Here is an 18,665-nt window from a genome sequence, read left to right as displayed (position 1 = left end):
TTCGGGCCCCGCCCGCGGGCTCTGCGCCTGCGCGGGGGCAGAGCCGCGCACGCGCGGGGTAGCCCCGCCCACTCTCGCGCGTCGGGGGCGGGCGCGACAGGCCCCGCTCCTCGGCGCGGAATGTTCTGGGCCGGTACCATAGAGAGGGGTCCGCCCGCGCGCACAGAGCGGCGCGGCCGCCATGTTTTGTGGGGCGGGACCGTCCATATTGTGTGCGGCTGTAGAGCCCCGTCGCTGTGAAGCGGCTCTGGTTCAGTGTCGGCTGAGGCTGTACCGCCATGTCCCCGTGAGGCGGGACCGCAGTGTTGGCTGAGGCGGTATCGCCGTGTGGGGTGAGGTGGAGCCGCCATGTTTTGTGAGGCGGTACCAGCAATGCCCCCGTGAGGCGGTACCGCCGGAGTCCCAGTGAGGCGGGGCCGCCCTTGCGGAGAGGCCGGAGCGATGTGGGCGGTGCTGGGCAGGCTCGGCGTGGCGCAGGCCGCGGCCCCGGCCCGGCGGATCGCTGTGTTCACCGCGGGTGCTGCGCCGGAGGGGCCCTGAGGGACGGGAGGAGGAGGAGGGCGGTAGCAGCAGCCTGGCGGTGCCCGCTGTGCGGTGACCCAGGGCCGGTCCCCCCCACCCCGGTCGGAGCTGTGGGCGCAGCAGGCCCTGTACAGGCCTGCCTAAGTGTACCGGCCTCCCCTTGAGCTGTTTCAGATACATCAGCTTAGCCTTGCACCCTCTACACCAGCCTGCTGCCAGCCTTGGCATTCCTAACAACTGTTTTTCTCTCATCTTTCAGCCGCAGGAGCCTTCTCCATCCCCCACGTTACCATGGCCACCCACTTCTCCAAGGATCAGGAGGAGAGAGTGCGTAGGAAATGGGTTACGTGGGATAATGCTGTGACACGTGTCTCTGCAAAGAGACCTTCCCGCCATTGCAGCCCCAACAGCAGGGCACTGGCTGCGTCCTGCAGCTTTGGGGGGCAAAGTGGTTGCCAGTGCAGATTTTTGTGTGCTTTTGTACTTCTGTCAGTGGTGCAGATGCTGCACAACAGCACAGAGCTCACCCTGCTGCCCAAACACCCAGCAGTGACACGCTGGTGGTGCCGGGGGGTGTGCACTGATCCAGCTGTGCCGTATCACATAATTCTCCTTTTAAGCTTTGATTTTGTAAGATTAACTGCCAGGCTGGCACGTGATACCCCTAAGTGATCTTGTAGTAAAGATAGTTAGTTACCTGTGTAGTGGTTTGTAATTATGTGTACAGGGTTTGTAATTCTATATGTGGGGCCTGTCATTCTGTACGTGGAGTTTGAAATTCTCTGTGTGGGGTTTGTGATCCGCGCCGGCTCATCCGTTAGCGAAGCGCATGTCGCAGCCTGTGCAGGCTGGGCACGTTCCCTGTGCCCAGGGCATTCTGTGCCCACCTGTGCCCTCTCTGCTCTCTTTGCTGACCGTGCCCAGCTGCGGGAGGTGAAGGGGGACCTGTTCTCGTGCCCGCCGTCGGACGCGCTGGCGCACTGCATCAGCGAGGACTGCCGCATGGGCGCCGGCATCGCCGTGCTCTTCAAGAAGAAGTTCGGGGGCGTCCAGGAGCTGCTGGACCAAAGTGAGTGGTACCTGCAGGAGCTGCAGGGAGGGGTGGTGCTCCAAGCTGCTCGGGGCTCGTGGAGTGGATGTGGGTGTTTTAAACGTGCTGTGATTTCTGCTCACAGAGAAGAAGACGGGGGAGGTGGCTGTTCTGCAGAGAGACGACAGATACATTTATTACCTGGTAAGAGTTGGGATGTCACTGGGGCACCTCCCTCTAGATAAACTGTAGTATCCAATATCATGAAGTCTTTAATATCTGTGGGGTTTTTGGTTGTGTTCATGGAATCCTGGAATCCTGGAATGGTTTGGGTTGGAAAGGACCTTAAAGTTCATCCAGTGCCACCACCTGCCATGGGCAGGGACACCTTCCACTATCCCAGCTTGCTCCAAGCCCCATCCATCCAGGCCTTGAACACTTCCAGGGACTGGACAGCCACACCTTTCCTGAGCAACCTGTGGATTTTTTCCCAATATCCCACCTAACCCTGCCCTCTCTCAGTGTGAAGCCATTCCCCCTTGTTCTGTCACTCCAGGCCCTTGTAAAAAATCTCTCTCCATCTTTCTTGTGGGCTCCCTTCAGGCACAGGAAGGGAGTTTCTGCAAAGGTTGTCTCAGCAAGAGGTGTGAGATGTGTTACTCAAACATTGCTGGTTGAGGAGCAGCCAGGCTGTTCCTGTGCATGTACATTTAACCTTTACATGGACAGAAGTGGCTGCTGAATTAGAGTATTTTAAGCTGTGAACGTAGTGCTTTGTTCAAGTCTTTCCACAGTAGCAAATCTGGGTAGGGATTTTCAGAATGTCATGGAATATGTCTGCAGTGGTCGTGCCAAAGGCACAGCTGACCTTTTCTGTTGTGCCACAGATTACAAAGCAGAAGGTGTCTCACAAACCAACGTACGAGAGCATGCGGAAGAGTTTGGAAGCCATGAGAGCTCACTGCCTGCACAACGGGGTCACGGACATCTCCATGCCCAGGTGAGGGAACCAGGGACTGGGATGGCACTACTTGGGTGTTTCGTGCCTAGAAAGATATTTCAGGATGAGCCCCTGCTGCAAAAGAAGAATTCAAGTATGCACCCCTATCCAACTCCTCTGTTCAACTGGGCAGATGAAATTTGCATTTCCCAGTGCACTTCAGTACCAAAGAACAAATTCGAGTTGTTTCCTTCTTCTCACTGTGTTCTGTTGCTTTATGGGGAGCTGAGCCGGGGCCACTTCAAACTGCAGCTGCTCCAAGGGCTGGTTGGGCACAGCATGAGGCCATTCCAGCTCTTGGGATGTCTTGTCTTCCAGGATTGGATGTGGACTTGATGGCCTGCAGTGGGATAAAGTTTCAGCGATCCTTGGGGAAGTGTTTGAGAACACTGACATCAAGATCACAGTTTACAGCCTCTGAGCAGAAGAGTCAAAGAGCCCCTTTCCCCCCACTTTTGGGAGTGGAAGCTGTGAACTGCCAAGGGGGGCCTGCCTGGGGAGCACGTTCTGCATCCGGGGTCACTCACTCGTGGGACAGTGACAGAGGCTTCCAGCAGCAGCAACGAGCTCCAGAGGAGTTAATTTGGGTGTTAATTAGAAGGCGGCAGCGGTGTTGTGGAAACCCTCGGGGTGTTCCCAGCCTGTTCCAGCAGCCACCAGGTGTCACTGGGCCTCCACGCAGCTCCTGCGGCTCCTGGGCAGCTGAACAGAGCTGCTGCTGCTGCTGCTGCTGCTGCTGCTGCTGCTGCTGCTGCTGCCGGGGGAGTTGTTTGGGTTTTGGTTTCTCGTTCAGGTCGGTGCTGAGGAGCTGCCCCAGGGAGCCCTGTCACTGCTGTTCAAGTTTTGCAATGTCCTACCCAGCACTGTTCACTTCACCTGTTCTTACAGGTGTAACAGTTTAATTTCTCCCTTCTAGCCACAAATAGGGTTTGATGGGTTTGTGTTCACTAAGGATCATGCTGTGATGTTAAATAAATGATGCCCTACTGTTGGATCAGAGCTCATCCCTGTGGCTCTTCTGGGGGAAAGCTGGAGGTGTGTAAATACCCCTTGGGGGTGTGTTTTATACAGTATCTATATAATTTACAGTCTGCAGAGCTGAGTTTTCAGAGAATCCAAACATGGGAATGACTTGTGCTCTGAAAAACTCCCAGTGTGGAGTTTGAAGTTGGATCTTCACGTTTCTTTGTTCACTGCATTTGTAGTTCAGGTGTTACACAGAGGTTGGAGTTCGTCACCCACAGCAGAGGTAAATCAGTAACACACCTCATTCATCAGATTGTTGGAAAACACCTGATTTTGGAAAGTTTGTGACAGTTGCTCAGTTCTGGAACTAGACTCCCCATTTCCTTCATGTTTGGTTTCCCATCCTCTCACAATAACAAATCTTTTTCACTTCTCATACTGAATGCCCAGAAAAGTGCCAGGTGTGCTGAATAAATGTAAAAATGGGACATAACAGTTGGGAAGTTTGTGGCATAACAGAATTCCTGATTGATTTCCCTGGGAACAGAGTGGGTGGAGGGTTCTCTGGTCTCAGCACTGGGGGTTAGTCACTTCTGTGGGGTTTTTTGCTGATGCAAATCCTGTTTGTGTCTAAGGGCTCCCTATCCTTACTCTCCCTGCTCCCTGCCCACCCTTTGTAAGCTGGTGTTTGGGGGGAGTTGCTGTAGCTGAATGCACAGCTGGAGAGAGAAACTGGGACAAGGAGGAACGTGGAGCACTGAGCTGGTCTGGGCAGACATGGAGGCTGCTCCCAGATTTACTCCTTACACTTACCCATGTCTGCTTTTTAACTGTAGGGACAAAGTTCCTTAGCTGGTGGCATCCCTGGGAGCCTTGCTGGGGCTGGGCCTTGTTTTGCATGGAAAGTGATCCTGCTCTCCAGTGCTTCTCTGGAAGATTTTTTGGCATACAGTTCTGCCTTCTCAGCTATGAAATATTCCCTATGTGGCTGTCCTGGGATGTCCTGTCCCACTTGTCAGGTTCAATTTAGGACCTCTTGCAAGTAGAGAAGAAGGAATAAACAGGGCTTTGGCTTTTGCAGTGACTTCCCATTTTATTTCACTTTGCTTTTCCCAGTTTTATATCCTAAATATCATTGCACAAGGGGAGAAGGTGTTCGATGTGTTTGAAATCAAGTTGTTGGGCTCCATCACAATTTAAAGCAGAGCTGTTGTCTCTGAATTAAATCACAGCTCTGACTGTTGGGAAGAACAGAGGGAGAAAACCTCTTTTTCACCTTAAACCTCTTTCTTTTTCCCATTTATGAAGTACAGAGTTTCTAATGTATTTATCTAACCAGCATCTTTGTTCTAAGATCTTTTCCCATGAAGTATTCCCAGAATGCGATCCCACAGCCTGTCCTGTGGGTCACTGCCATCCCTTTCACCACAGCATGGGTTTGGTTGGGGCAGGGAGGGGGAGGAACAAAATACACCCAAAAAAATCCCAAACACCAAAGGTCTGTGTTCATAGTCCCACAGGGCTTTGTCTTCCAGAAGCTGGTTCTCCACCCTGCTGGAATCAAAGCTTTGGGAAGTGGAGTGTCCCAGGTGTCCAGGTCTGTCACTTCTCTTCATAGATCTCTGAGCAGGTCCTGGATGAAGAGATACATATTAGAAGTTTTAAATGCTTTGTGTTTCGTGCTTAAATGGGTGACTCTTTAGTACCCCATCCAAAAACCCAGGGAATTCTGCAATTGCAATTGTGATTTCCTCTAATGGTGTTGTTTTAGGGGATTAGACTTCGTGGGGTGAGGAAAATCCCCTTTTCACTACATTCCTCTCCCTGTTTCCACCTGTGTCCTGCATATAATCCATGTGGGGAAAACCAGGTGTTCTGGTGGCACCTCATGACTCAGACACCTTTTAATTCTTTATTCCTGGAGGTGTTTGCTCGGAGGAGAAAAAAGAAAAGCTCTAAATCCCTTAGGAATCTGCTGGGGGGAGCTCCTGCCATGTTCCTGCCCTGGAAGGGGAAAGTTACTGCCTGAGGTTATTCTCAGTGTTCAGGTACAGGTGAACCCAGCCAGGTCCACCTGAGTGACTGTGACTGAAATTGGCTCTGGGTTATGGCTTCATAAGAGAGGAGAGTTAATTTAACCCGGGGGATGAGCGACCACGTGGGAATCCTCACTCACGTGAGCTCAGTGCAGGATCTCAGCCAGCTTTTCCTCGTAGTACTGGAAGTTCTCCTGAATGTCCTCCCACGGCACGAACGACTTCACCTCCTCCCCTTCCTCCTGCTCCACAAAGTTCTGCCAGACATACTCAAAGTCTTGAGGCTTCATGATCCTCAGCTTGCAGCCGGCCTCCTTCATGCTGCGGAGCGCGGCCTGCACCTCGGGCTCGTCCCACATGAAGAGCCTGCCCACCATGATGGTGAGGCGCAGGGCCTTGTTCCTGCGCAGGGTGTCCGCGATGCGCTGGGCGCAGCTGACGCAGGGGCTGGACGACACGTACCAGGTGACGGTGCAGCGCGCGCCCGCCTCGCACCGCGGCAGGACCGTGTCCAGAAAGGCCATCTCGGCGTGGGCGGCCGCGTGCTCGTCCTCCAGGTACCCCCGGCACGGCGCCGACTCCTTGCCCTGCGTCTCCACCACGTAGCACAGGAAGGTTTTGTTCCTGCCGGAGCTGTATTCCACGTTCCTGAACTGGAATTTGAAGAATATGGCTGGGAGGCGCTCCCTGGGGAGAGGGCAGAGCAGAGAAGCGTCTCAGGGGCGGGTTTGGGTCGGGGTTGGGGCACTGGGTCAGTTCCTGGGGGGGACCGTGGACAAGCCGCTGCATCTCCCTCTATTTGTCTGCGTTGTGACTCTTGTTTACTAAAATATCCAAGCTCAAATCCAACCTTGCTATGAAAAGGTGTGTTTCCTGCTCTCTATCCTGGATAATGAGTGGTTCTTTGGTTGACAATTCTTTAATTGGTGACTGAAGGCCAGCTATGGTGACTGACAGAAGCCACCCGTTGCCTCCTTCCAGAGCAAACTCTGTAAGGCCACAATAAGTTACAATAACATCATGTATTTAAATACAGATCACCTGGAGCTTCCTGCCTGATTTAACTCTCTGACAGCAAAGGGATTACAGCAGTGAGGGGGTTGGGTCTGGGTTTTCATGAGCAGTTGAAGCAGCAGTGACTGCTCTGGGATGAATTGTCTTGGAGATGGATTTAGTCAGCCCTTCCAGATGGATTTTATTGCTTATCTCGGCGTGTGTCTGAGATTATCTGGGATGTTCACCTCAATCTGTGCTCCCAGCAGCATGGAATATACATCACTCCAATAAATAACTTTCCAATAGAGAATATAAACAACACTAAGGCAGCCCCTTCCAATGCCTGACAACCCTTTCCGTGAAGAAATTCCTCCTGATGTCCAAGCTGAGCTTCCCCTGGCACAGCTGGAGGCTGTTTCCTCTCATCCTGTCTCTTATTCCCTGGGAGCAGAGACTGACCCCCCACCCCCAGCTCCAGCCTCCTGTCAGGGAGTTGTAAAAAGCAAAAATGTCTATGGAAAGTTCTTTTAAAAATTATTTGCAGGCACTGAACTCCCACAATACTCTCAATATAAATCACCTGCTGTGACACAACTCACCTGAGGGGGTGGGAAGGTAAAAGTTGAAACCTTCATTCTTCAACTGCTCTGAAAAGCATCATTAAATGGTGATTTTCAGGGATTTCTAAATGCTCAAACCTAATTTGTTAAAGTTTTCCCTCATTAGCAGTCTTTTGTCACCTGTTAGATCATATTGAGGCAAAAAAGATTGAAACTTTGAGGCAGAACTGAGAGTCTGAGAGTCTTTGGGAATCTCACTGGCCTGGCCAAATAATGTGATTTAAGGTGCTGAAATCAGGTGGGCTGAGGGAAAGAGCAGCTGCCCAACATGACCCTGGCACTGTGTGTTGGGCAGGAGAGGGGAAGGAGAAATTCTAATGAGGGGATTGAAATGGGGATTATCTCAAGGAGCTGTAAATGACTAACAGGAGCCAAGGGGTCATTTCTCACTGCTGTGAGGAGCCTCATTTACACCTGGGGAAAGTGTGAACAGTGTGTCAGATATGAGGAAATGCTCACAGGTTGGGACTACAGTCACCCAGGTCTGTGTTCAGCCGAATACCGACAAAAAAAATTGGGTTAATATTCTTAAACTGAGTAATTGGCTTCCCGGTGCTTTCCTGTTAGCTGGGCTCCTCTGAGCTGGGAGCAGCAGCCTGAGAACTTGGCTGTGAGTCATGACATGCCCCTAATCCCAGGGCTAAAGCTGACATGACACGTAATTGGGTTTAAATGCTTCCATGGCTGCAGTTGGGTGTTTCCTCATCATGCACATAACTGGCTTGATTGGCTGAAAATCTGTACATCATGAGAAAAATCCACACTGAGATCACAGGTCAAGGCCTGTCCTGAACTCTCAGTGTCCCTAAAATGAAAGTAAAAATCTCTGGGGTTTCTGTACCTCTTTCAGGGATTCTGCTTCACCTCCTCACTCTCACCTTTCCAGGGTAGAAAATCCTGTCAAATCCTCTAACACTCATGGCATTTCAACAAATAATTTAATTGCAAGATGATGCTGAGAAAGTATTTTTCAACCACGATTAGCACAGATCCTTGGGGTTAGCAAGGAAGTTTGAAGATGCTGCTCAGTTCCTCAGCATTTCTAATTGTAAATTGGGTGCTAAGGCTGAAAAATCCAATGTCCTCATTGACAGTGATTTTAGTACATGTTTTAAGTGTTCAGAGGTTGGTCCAATGGCTTATATCCACAATTTTTGGTGCCCTAGCTCCATTCCTAGCAGAGGGATGTGCTTTTCTTAAAAGCCACTGCTTGGCATTGCTATTTCTATGATTGTGTGTGACAGAGATCACCCCAAGAAAGGATCTTCTCAGAGCAGACACATTTTGAGAAGAAAATGGAGGTTTTTTCACCCCTATACAGGAATGTAACCCAATTCTGTGACAGCCAGAGGTGCTGTCCTGCCTCACTCATCCTTGTCAGAACACCAGCCAAATTTTACCTGCAGAATCTTCCTTACCAGCACCCATGGCACAGGCAGGAGGATCCCAGGGGGGATTTTAGAGCCTGGCATGAGCCTTACGTTCCAGCAGCTGGAAGAAATCATGGCTTTGGTTTGTTTGCTGGGCCCTGCCTGGGTGAGTGATAAGGGGAGAATGACGAGGGGCATCTTGCTACTGCTGCAGTGAGCATTTGGAAACTTGGAGAGAGCAGATCCTGAGGGTTTTTCCTACTTGCAGCTGTCAGTTATGGCTGAGGGTTCAGCTTCCACCAGGTCTCAGTGGTATCTGCCTTTCCCAAGGGCCAGGCTCGCTGCTGCTCCGCTGCCTTCAGAACTGTCTCTTGTTTTGGAACCTTTCTGCGAGCTGGGCTTTTTATGAAAGTCAGGTTCCAGCTGTGGCTGTGGAGCCCTTGAAACTCTGAACCTTCAGGTCTCTTGAAATATCTGTCCCTCAGGCCCATCAAGCAAATCAGCCATAGCAGGGGTGTTTTTCCTAATCCGCAGGTAGAGAAACTCTCCGACAAGAGCCATTGATCACAGCTAGAAATCAATATTCAGCTCCCATCAAGGCCAATCCCTCCATCCTGATACCCTCAGCCAGCAATGCCAGGACTGCCTGCCCTGGGAGGGAACCAGTGCTGCAGAAACAGCCCCACTGATATAAAACCAGTGGATTTGTGTGCCTGCCTGGTGTGAATCCACCTTTCACAGCTCTGCAAAACTTCTAACAAAAGCCCACAGTGGATTTTAACCGTATTCAGAAATGCACTGGCAGAAGATGCTGCTTTCATTGCCCACCATAAGAGCTGAGGCAGAGCCCTTTGAACATCCCCCCTTCACTCCCACCCCCGTGTTTAAATCCAAATCTCTTACCCTGTCACGATTTCAAACGGTGGCAGGTCCTCCCTCTTCACCTTCTTCTTCTTGCCCTCGCCCTCCTCTGCATTGTCGGGTTCCCCGTTCTGGGCATTGCTGGGCTCCTCCTGCTTCTCTGCCATCTTCTGCACTACAGTGGGGTTGACTTGTGGCCACTGGGAGAGAGAAAGAGCAATTTCTGAGAGCTCTGGGAGCGCAGAGAGGAGGGAAAACAGAGCTGGGAGTTCCTGCCCCAGGCACAGTTGTCAGGAACTAAATATGGAACAAAGCAGCAGCGACAGAGGCTGGTTGGGGTAGGGTGACCCAGGGCTCTCGGGTGTCACCTCCTTCCCTTGCTTTCTCCAGCTCCTTTCAACAATCCCTCCTGCTCCCCTTTTAATTTGAAATTAAGTGACAACTTCGCTGTGGGCGGGATAAGCAATGGGTGGAAATCCTGGAAGCACAAGTGCGTATTTATCCGTTCCTGTGACAGACACCTGGCACAGGGAGAGCTGGAGCTTCTCCATCTCCTTCCTCTGCCAGCTGATCCTCTTGCTGACCTTGAAGGACCACTGGTTTGGCTCAGGCACGAGGCTGAACCATTTGGTTTGCTGAAAAATGCCTGGTTTTGGTGGATTTGACCTCATGGAGAATCCCAGCAGCAGTGCCCAGAGGAGCAGGAGACCTGTGGTTCCTCCCACCCTGCACAGGGCACAGAACACGGGAGCTGGACAGGGAGAAATCCCACTGTTGGAGCTGCTGTCAGATCCTACTGCTGGAAATGCAAACCAGAACCTTTTCCCAAATATCAGAAAGTCCAACTGGAATTCACAGTGGGCAGCAGTGCTGGTTCTGCCCCTTGCTCTGTACTTTTCCTCCCCGTTGCCTGAGTGTCCCATCAGTTCCCAGTGTCCTGGGATATCTCTGGGCTAGCGGGGGTTCTCTCTCTTTTTTATTTTCCTTCGGCGTTTTAAGAAATTCTTCCAATTTCTCACTCTAAATTTTAATCATTTAAGCTTAATATTAATCCCACATGAGCCAAGCTTAAGGAAAACCTGGGTGAGGTTTTTCCCAGAGACTGATCCTAGCATGCCACTGGGTAAAGGAGTGGGAAGTGTGTGGCTGTGCAGGAGTCATGTTGGAACCAAAGCACATTGGAAATCAAGTCTTCAGTACTGTGGGCTCTGCACTTAGCTCAGAACCCACCACCATCAGGATTTGGATCCATATGAAATATACAGCTGTATTTGATTGAGTATTCAGTCAGTACTTAGTGGAAATACTACTCTTAGTGTTGGGGAGGATAACTGTATTCCACAGACATCAAATAGGTGGGAATACCTGCCTTGGGGCCAAAGTCAGCCTTTGTGATCCTGTTAGAGTCAGCTTTTTAGAGGCTTTGGAGGAGCCTGCACTATCACAAAGTGGAATAAATTTATGCAATTGGGCAGATCATTTATTATCATAGGAAATTAATAATACATTATAATAGATAATTTACAATATGTAATAAATTATTATAATAGTTCTGCTACCTCCTCCAGCCCCCTTGCTATCACCCTGCCTTTCTGTGCTGAATATCCTTTGGAGCTTTTCCTCAATGACATCATTACTGCAGTTTTCGGGATAACTTTTCCCTCTGTTTGCTGGTGATGAGGGTTGTTTATGTGGTGACTGACAGAGCACAGGGAGTTCTGTGACAACAGCTCGATTTGACAAGTTCCAAGGATTTGACAAGTTCCAAGACATCCTATTCATGGAACATATATCTTTCATGGTGCAGAGTTTTATTTATTTTCAAGCTTAAAATACTTTCCTGGAGGGCAGGTGAAGTGCTTTGCCTCCTGCGTGGTAACCACGCTCCAATTGCAGCTCCCCTGTCCCGTTCCTGTCACCTCTGACATTTCAGGCGGTGCCTTTGGGGAGGGGAATCCTCTCTCAGTGACTGACAGCTTGTTTCCTTCTAACCATTATGCTCTAAAGCAGCATTCCAGCCCCTCTTCAGTCCCTCTGACCCACTTTGCTTTATTTTTGGAAGCTCTTGGTGGCTGGGGTCCCACCTCTCCTGCAGCCTTTAGCTTTCACCAGCCTGGCCCCTCCGCAGGGTCCAGGGCTGAGCTCTAATCTAATCTGGGGAATGTGGCACTGAGACTCTCCCTCTCTCCAGCCTTTCCCCAGTTGCTTCCCAGCTCCTTGTAGGGCAGTGCATGGAATAGCCATGATCCCCCCCTGCAGTGCCTGCCTGTGCCAAAATTATAACCGGGCACCCCGGAGCTGCTGTCAATCCCACAGTGCAGCCGTGGGCTGGGTGAGGGCTTTGGGCACTTCTGCTGGGGGTTTCGAAGTGACCCCAGCTCCCCTGACGTGTGCATGTGTGTCCAGGGCTGTGTGAGCCTGGGATTAGTGCCTGAGGCAGCCAGGGAAGGTTTTTTCCATCAGCTTGTTGTGAGCCAGGCCGAGGGCACCGAGTGCCGAGAGGGGCTGGGGCTCACAGAAGGGCCTCAGGGAGACTCAGGTTACCCCAAATCAGACACTTGCCAGCAGCATTTTTATCAAGGTTTCCCTCCACCTGCCCCACTGCCAGTTATTTGATATTTTATTTCACTGGCTCTGAATTTGTTCACAGAATCCCAGAATCACTGAGGATGGAAAATCCCTCCAGGATTGAGTCCAACCTGTGACCAATCCCCACCTTGTCCCCCAGCCCAGAGCACTGAGGGCCATGTCCAGTCCTTCCTTGGGCACCTCCAGGGGTGAGGACTCCACCACCTCCCTGGGCAGCCCCTTCCAAGGCCTGACCACCCTTTCCATGGAGAAATTCCTCCTTTTGTCCAACCTGACCCTCCCCTGGCACATCTTGAGACCATTTCCTCTCCTCCTGTCCCTTGTTCCCCGGGAGCAGAGCCCGACACCACCCCCCCCCCGGCTCCCCCCTCCTGTCAGGGGGTTACAGAGCCAGAAGGTCCCCCCGAGCCTCTTTTTCTCCAGCTGAGCCCCCCTCACAGCAGGAGTGCCCGAAGTTACCCTGCCTGTTCCCTGTCCTGAGCACACACACCTGCTTGGCAGAGGCTTTGCCAGGAAAAGGTGGCTTTTATGGCGTTCTCGGGCTGGTGGAACATTTTTGGATAGGTGGGAGAGTGAAATCAGAGCCTGGGGGTGTGAGTCACGGCTCAGCCGTGCTCTCTATTCCGAGGGGACAGCTGGTGGCACTAACAAAACGTCTCCTGGAGACATTGTCTGGCAGCAATCCCCCTCCTGCTTTTTCCAGCTGTAACTACCGCTACGTGATAAATAAATAAACACTGACAGTGATGTGCAGGGGCAGCTTTCCCTCCTTCCTTCCTTTCTTCCTTCCTTCCTTCCTGGAAGGAAGCCCCTGGGGGCTCTCACCTGTCCCTCTCCTCCTGCTGCAGGGCCACAAAGCCAAGGTTTAAAGGAAGGGGCTGGAAACACTCATGTCCCACAGGTTGGACCCCAGTGCTGGTGAGAGGTGCTACACCCGGGCTGAGGGGAGCCCTGGGGCAGGGACAAGTGATGCTCTCAGCTCTGTACCTGCCTGATCTTCTCAGCCAAACCCTGGCTCTCCACCCCCAGCCCTCACACCCCCCTGTGACACGAGGAACCTTGGCAGGCTCTGCTGCCTCCCCAATTAATTCAGAGCCCAACTGGGAGTTAATGACAGCTCCCAGCAGCACAGCCTCCTCCCTGCTGGGCTCCTGCTGCAGGGCTCGAGGGGAAGGTCAGAGCACAGGAATTTATGTCCTGCAGCACCCGGTGGAGGGAGGGCCAGGGGAGGGCAACTGCCTCACCTGCACACGGCAGCAAACCCTCCCTGGCATCGACTTCATGTTTGAACACGGCTCCAGACATCAGCAAATCAATTAAAGTCCCGTCCTGCTGCAGCCAGAGTGTTTTCTGGAACAGCTGGTGAATTATTGAATGAGACAGGGCTTGGGAAATGAGGCTGGGCTGAAAGGCAGAAAGGTGTTGTTTATGCACAGTCTTGTGGATGCAGCAGCCGGGGAGGTGATCACTGACATCGAGTGTAACCATCAGTTTAACAGTGAATTGTCTCTGAGGTTTGAAGGGAGGGTCATCACAGACAGGGTGACCTGCGAGGTGGCTCTTGGCTCCAAGTGCCATGACCCAGGACAGCTGTCCTTTGTCCTTTGTCCTTTGTCCTTTGTCCTCTGGCCTTTGTGGCCTTTGTGGCCTTTGTCTGACCCACTTGGGAGCCACGGACACCACAACACGTTCCTGTGGGAATTTGAAATTCCATGAGCTAATCTGGGGGGGCTGGACAAACACAGACTTGGACAGGGCTTGGAGCAGCCTGGTCTAGCAGAAGGTGTTCCTGCCCATGGCAGGGGGTGGGATGGATGGTCTCTAAGGCCCCTTCCAGCCCAAACCATTCCATGATCCCATGATCCTGTGACACCAGGGCACCTCGAGCCCCCCAAGGCAGGGGCTGGTTTGGGTCTGCACTGCACAGTCTGCCTAAGAAGTTCTCCAGCTGACTTTGAAGTGTCATTAAAGTTGTTTTTATGCAAAGGGGTTTAGCGTACCTGTTTAAACAGCAAATACACCAAACAATGCTTTAAATATTAATACAAGAGGGTGTTTCACTGAATTTAATTTTGCCAATTGATTTCAAGCTCTTCTGGATATCACATGGAGGAGCATTTGCTATTTTTACTGCCTGCAAGAAAAGGCAAGAGGCAAAGAGAGGCTCCTGCTGCACTTATAGGTGGGATGGGGGGAGGAGGAGGAACTGGAATGAAAACAAGAACCAGTCAGCCAGTCCCAGCAGCTGGGAAAATGGGGAGGGGAAACATGGAAAAAAACCATTAATCTTAATTCCAGTTTTCTGTTACCTGCAGAAAAAACGTGGGAAGAAGGAGAAATAGGATTAATTTATGAAAGCTGATCGAATATGAGCCCATCTATTTAAGTGGAAATGTTATTAAAATGTTGCAGGTCTGAACCAGATCTAGAGTCACCAATTTAAACGTGATTTAAATAATTCTCTTCCCTTTCCAAAAGCAGATAGAGGTTCGTTTAATCCCTCCCGGCCTCACTAGAGGGCCCTGCTCATCCCTGTTCCTCTGCTGCGCTGCGCTCCCTGGGAAGGGACGGGCAGAGCGCCCGTAAATCAGCCTGAACTCCACGGAATGGAACCTGCAGCCAGACCCCAGCTCCTTTGGGGGACAAATCATCCCTGTGTGGCCGTCCCTTGGCAGGGGACTCCCTGCAAGACACAGCTGCTGGAAATAAGCGCAGGGGAAACGGACGGGCAGAGAAAGCCCTGAAATTATATAGGATTTCTTTTCCCTTTCCTTTTTTTTCAGTAGCTTTTGATCTCCCCAGTCCTCCTGGCAGTGCCTGTGCTTTGGGGTCCTGCCCCTGCTCCAACCTCGGCTGTGCCACGGCCCGTTCTCATGCAGCTCCTACTGGGGACATCACAGCCCTGTGCTTGCAGCAGCCCTGGGCAAAGGAGTCCTGAGCCAGAAGGGAAAACTAAGGAATGGGATCAAAATAACAGAACTGGATTCATTTATTCTCCAAAAAAGTAGTGGCTTGGTTTTATTAAAAGCAGATACAATTTATGTTACAGCCCCAGCTAAGCCCCTCCACCCCCACCCTGCAGGTCCCCCCACGCACCCCACTCTCCAGCCAGCTGCCAGGAAGATCCTCGTGCCCCTTCTCTACACACATGGTGCTCTTAGCAATCCAAAATAATAGTAAATGCCCTCTGGAGATAGTGAGAGCTCAGGTTTGGGTCTGTCAAGGGCCAAGATAAGGGATGGACAGAGGCGAGTCCATGCACCCCTTGTGCCTGATCTGTCATGGCTTGGTCCCATTGCTCAGGAAATCCTTGTACTTTAACCTTCCCTGATAAATAATATTGAGGAATGGAAAGACTGCCAGATGAGACACTTGCACTGCACCTGACAGACTCTTTGCCTGTTATGTAGCTACAACCATCGAGGCAGTGGGAGCAAGTTCCTGAATTTTACAGACTCTTGTGTCTCTCTTCTTAAAAAAATTAAGTATATTTTCAAAGGCACTGATGTTAGTTTTTCTGTTCTGATGAGGAATGGCACACAGAGGTGGAAGAGAGGAATTTCCTCTGGGGAGAAGCATTTGCATTCTAATCATTACTGCTTTATCTTGGAGCATGAGCTGAAGGAGTGTGATACTCCCCAAATAGAAGTCAGAGCCCAGTCTCCTTGCACCAGCAGAACAAGGCAGATCCCTGCTCACTTGGAGCTGTCAGATAAAAAGTTAAAGGTATAAAGCCCAAACCAGGTGATATATGAACATGAAGCAACAGCACAAATAGCAAAAAAAATCAAGTTCTTAAAAATGGGTGTGCACGAGTGAAGGGCATTTCTGTTTGGTCCCAGGAGAGGAGGTGGGATTTAGCTCGTGTGTGACCAAGCTCTGCTCTGGGGGGATGGGGCAGTGTCGAGGGGTCTCTGGTGTTGCTGCCCTGAATTACAATGGATCGTGAGATCCCAGTTTGGCTGGTGGAATTGGACCTGATGGCATTAAGGGCAGGGTACAGCTGTAGCCCCCAGACCTCAGCAGTGCTGGTGAAAACAGCTCCCAGGTTAAGGATGCCCAGTTACTTTAAAGGAGCCCGTGGGTGCCTCGTGCAAACCTTTTACACGGCCACGATGGGAGGAGGAGCAGGACACATCCCAAAGTGGCCCCCCCAAATTGTTAGATCTTGGTTCACATCAGCACAGTTTAGCTACACAAAATGCCTTCATTTATTCTCTCTTCCCTGCCTTTTGCTCGGGGTTGTCCCTCCAGATGTGGATGGTGAGGCAGGTGGCCATGGCCAGCCAGCCCAGGTAGGGCACCAGCAGCAGCGCTGCCACCCTGTTGATGCGGTACCAGGAGCACAGGGTGCCAATGGCCAGCCCGTCCAGGCACAGGATGTCGATCAGGGCCTGCAGCAGAGAGAGCACAGCGAGTCAGGGCACGAGGACAAACCTCCCAGCACGAGGATAAACCACCCTGGGACAGGTGGAGAGGGGGAACAGCAATGGGGGACCTTCGGCACTGAGCAGTCACTCGGAGAGTTCCTAAAGCCCGGGAGCTTGGTCCTGAGCTCTAATCAGTGAGACCTGAATGTGTCACACCAGGAGCCAAGACTAATTAATGTTCATCTCTTTGCTCATTATCGAATTCCACAGATCAGCCCCCAGTTTCTGGCGATCGGTGTCCCCTTGTGCTGATAACAGACACAGAACATGCTCGTGGGGATACCATGGCTGTGGTCACTGAACAAACTTTCTAACTGTACCTTTCACACCCTGAGTGACAAAATCAGGTGGAAACATAAATCCCTGTGTGTGTTTCCATCCCCTCCAGGCCTTGGCACCCGAGGCAGTGCCTTGTGGCCCAGGGTGGGTGTGGCTGTGCCAGCAGTGCCTCAGCCCCCTGCTCTGCACTGCACATTGTGTGAGCTTGATAAGCCCCTCACGGCCGCTCCCCCCAAGGATGGTGTTGTGGCACAGGGTGTGACCCCCCCAAAGGACTTATCTCTCCCCCTGGACCCTTAACTGGGAGGTGCAGCCCCGGCTCTGCCCACCCCGGTATCGCAGGGCAGGAGCAGGGCCAGGCTGGGGGCACTGATACCATTGTGTGGGAGCAGGAGCAGCGGGAGCTGTGTCTGAGCAAAGGCCCCTCTGGCAGCTCAGTGCAGTCACACAGTGTTAGTGAGAGAACCCCAGCCAGCCCGAACCCGGGGGCAGGAGCCCAGCAGAGAAGCCCCGGTAGGTGATGGGGACTGGGGCCATTACCATGTTCAGGTTCTGGGCACCGAAGAAGAAGGGGGGCCAGGCCCAGTTGAGGGCCAGCTGAGCCCCGTAGAGCCCCAGTGGAACAATGGCTTTGCTGCTGCAGCCGCCCAGGTCACTCCACACCAAGTAGGAGGCGTAGCTGTGGAGAGGGACACGGGTTAGTGTTGGCAGCAAGTAAATCCCCAAGGGAGACAAAGTCTCTCCTGTAGGAGTGTTTCCCAGCAGGGATTGACAGGACAGTCATTTTTGCACGGCAGCAGCATCCACATGAGGCCCTGAGCTCTGCTCTGGGTGAGCAGGGACAGGACCCAGGGAATGGCTGGAGCTGTGCCAGGGAGGCTCAGGTTGGATCCCAGGGAAAGGTTCTTCCCCCAGAGGGTGGTTGGGCACTGAACAGACTCCCCAGGGCAGTGGGCACGGCCCCAAGGCTGCCAGAGCTCCAGGAGAGTTTGGACAGTGCTCTGAGGGACAGGGGGGAATTGTTGGGGTGTCCTGGGCAGGGTCAGGACTTGGATCCTCGTGGGTCCCTTCCAGCTCAGGATGTTCCATGGTTCTATTGTCCTACATCCCTTGCCCTCTCACCCCTGTGTGGCTCCTGCCCCTCCCCAGGGCTGGTTTGGGCACCTCTCCCAGCCTGGGCAGGGCTGTGTCCCTGCCAGAGGCACTGCCTGCAGTGCCAGGCTGAGGCACTCCCGGGGGCTGGCTCAGGCTGTACCTGAGGGGGGACAGGCACCCCTGACCTGCCCTGCTGGCTCAGGGACAGGGCACATCCCGGGAGCACAGCAGGGGCTGGGGGGCTGCCCTGGGTGTGCCAGGGGCAGGACAGGGGCAGCAGCCACAGAACTTACCCCATGCCCGTGTACAGGACAGTCCAGGCAATAGGGAACATCTTGCGGGATGGACACCAGGAAGGTTTCTTCAGCTTCTCGTACCAGGCAGGAATTTCCTTTCGATTCAGGAACCAGCCAAGGAAACCCCCAACGTGAGGCAGGACAGTGAACCCAACAGTGTAAGCCCACATCCTTCCTCAGTGGCTCCAAGTCACCTTTTGCCTGCTGTAAGTTAAAAACAAAAATAGAGTATCACTTATAAATGCCATTTTTTCCTACTTTTATCCTGTAATTGTCCATATTCCACTTCAGTCCCTAGGGCAGAGGGAAAGTATTAAATGTTGTGTCCAGCTCTGCTGCTGCCCCCTGCAAGCAGGTGAGTTGAGGCACAGGGGTAGTTTCTTAATTTGCTCACGGGTTTCCTCTTGTACAAAAGGAAGGGAAATTTGCTTTAATAATTACACAATGTTGCTTCACAAGACAGGATAACACAGGGATACATCCAGCATTCCTTCTGTGTCCTGTACCTTCCCCTGTCTTTGATCTCTACAGAGCTCTGAACCTGCCATTCTTAAGTTCTCCTTCCTTTGCTCTCA

The 18,665-nt window shown here is 52.1% G+C and overlaps 2 protein-coding genes across 6 annotated transcripts; one reads left to right on the top strand and one right to left on the bottom strand.

Moving 5' to 3' along the window:
* Nucleotides 1–90: 90 nt before the first annotated feature.
* On the top strand, nt 91–3,551 carry OARD1 (O-acyl-ADP-ribose deacylase 1). Of its 4 annotated transcripts, none has more exons than XM_032710928.1 (6): nt 91–148; nt 782–849; nt 1,447–1,591; nt 1,698–1,756; nt 2,440–2,552; nt 2,871–3,551. In XM_032710928.1, exons 1-6 carry the CDS (start codon nt 121–123, stop codon nt 2,971–2,973), a joined length of 516 nt encoding a protein of 171 aa, XP_032566819.1. In that variant the 5' UTR covers nt 91–120; the 3' UTR covers nt 2,974–3,551. The 4 variants fall into 4 exon arrangements, with proteins under 4 accessions (XP_032566819.1, XP_032566820.1, XP_032566818.1 ...); XM_032710929.1 differs by lacking the exon at nt 91–148 and adding an exon at nt 182–332; XM_032710927.1 differs by lacking the exon at nt 91–148 and adding an exon at nt 350–517.
* A 1,317-nt stretch (nt 3,552–4,868) lies between these two features.
* Nucleotides 4,869–18,625, bottom strand: APOBEC2 (apolipoprotein B mRNA editing enzyme catalytic subunit 2). Of its 2 annotated transcripts, XM_032710923.1 has the most exons (5): nt 18,088–18,281; nt 17,240–17,378; nt 9,444–9,601; nt 5,695–6,241; nt 4,869–5,151 (listed from the first exon to the last, which is right to left on the bottom strand). In XM_032710923.1, the coding sequence occupies exons 1-4, from the start codon at nt 18,258–18,260 to the stop codon at nt 5,701–5,703; spliced, it is 1,011 nt and encodes a 336-aa protein (XP_032566814.1). In that variant the 5' UTR covers nt 18,261–18,281; the 3' UTR covers nt 4,869–5,151; nt 5,695–5,700. The 2 variants fall into 2 exon arrangements, with proteins under 2 accessions (XP_032566814.1, XP_032566813.1); XM_032710922.1 differs by lacking the exons at nt 17,240–17,378; nt 18,088–18,281 and adding an exon at nt 18,620–18,625 and having other exon boundaries at nt 9,444–9,591.
* Between the last annotated feature and the right edge of the window lie 40 nt (nt 18,626–18,665).

This window comes from Chiroxiphia lanceolata, chromosome 25 (assembly GCF_009829145.1).
Source record: "Chiroxiphia lanceolata isolate bChiLan1 chromosome 25, bChiLan1.pri, whole genome shotgun sequence".
NCBI lineage: Eukaryota > Metazoa > Chordata > Aves > Passeriformes > Pipridae > Chiroxiphia > Chiroxiphia lanceolata.
This window is presented reverse-complemented; position numbering and strand designations above follow the sequence as displayed.

Excerpts from the sequence above, each read along its gene's own strand:
- APOBEC2 (XM_032710923.1), bottom strand. The coding sequence starts at position 18,260 with ATGTGGGCTTACACTGTTGGGTTCACTGTCCTGCCTCACGTTGGGGGT. Across the intron at positions 9,602-17,239 it reads GTGCCCAGAACCTGAACATG|TGGCCACAAGTCAACCCCAC; the intron begins GTAATGGCCCCA and ends TCTCTCTCCCAG. Across the intron at positions 6,242-9,443 it reads CCGTTTGAAATCGTGACAGG|GGAGCGCCTCCCAGCCATAT; the intron begins GTAAGAGATTTG and ends CCCTCTCCCCAG.
- OARD1 (XM_032710926.1), top strand. The coding sequence starts at position 1,240 with ATGTGTACAGGGTTTGTAATTCTATATGTGGGGCCTGTCATTCTGTAC. Across the intron at positions 1,592-1,697 it reads CCAGGAGCTGCTGGACCAAA|AGAAGAAGACGGGGGAGGTG; the intron begins GTGAGTGGTACC and ends TTCTGCTCACAG. Across the intron at positions 2,553-2,870 it reads ACGGACATCTCCATGCCCAG|GATTGGATGTGGACTTGATG; the intron begins GTGAGGGAACCA and ends CTTGTCTTCCAG.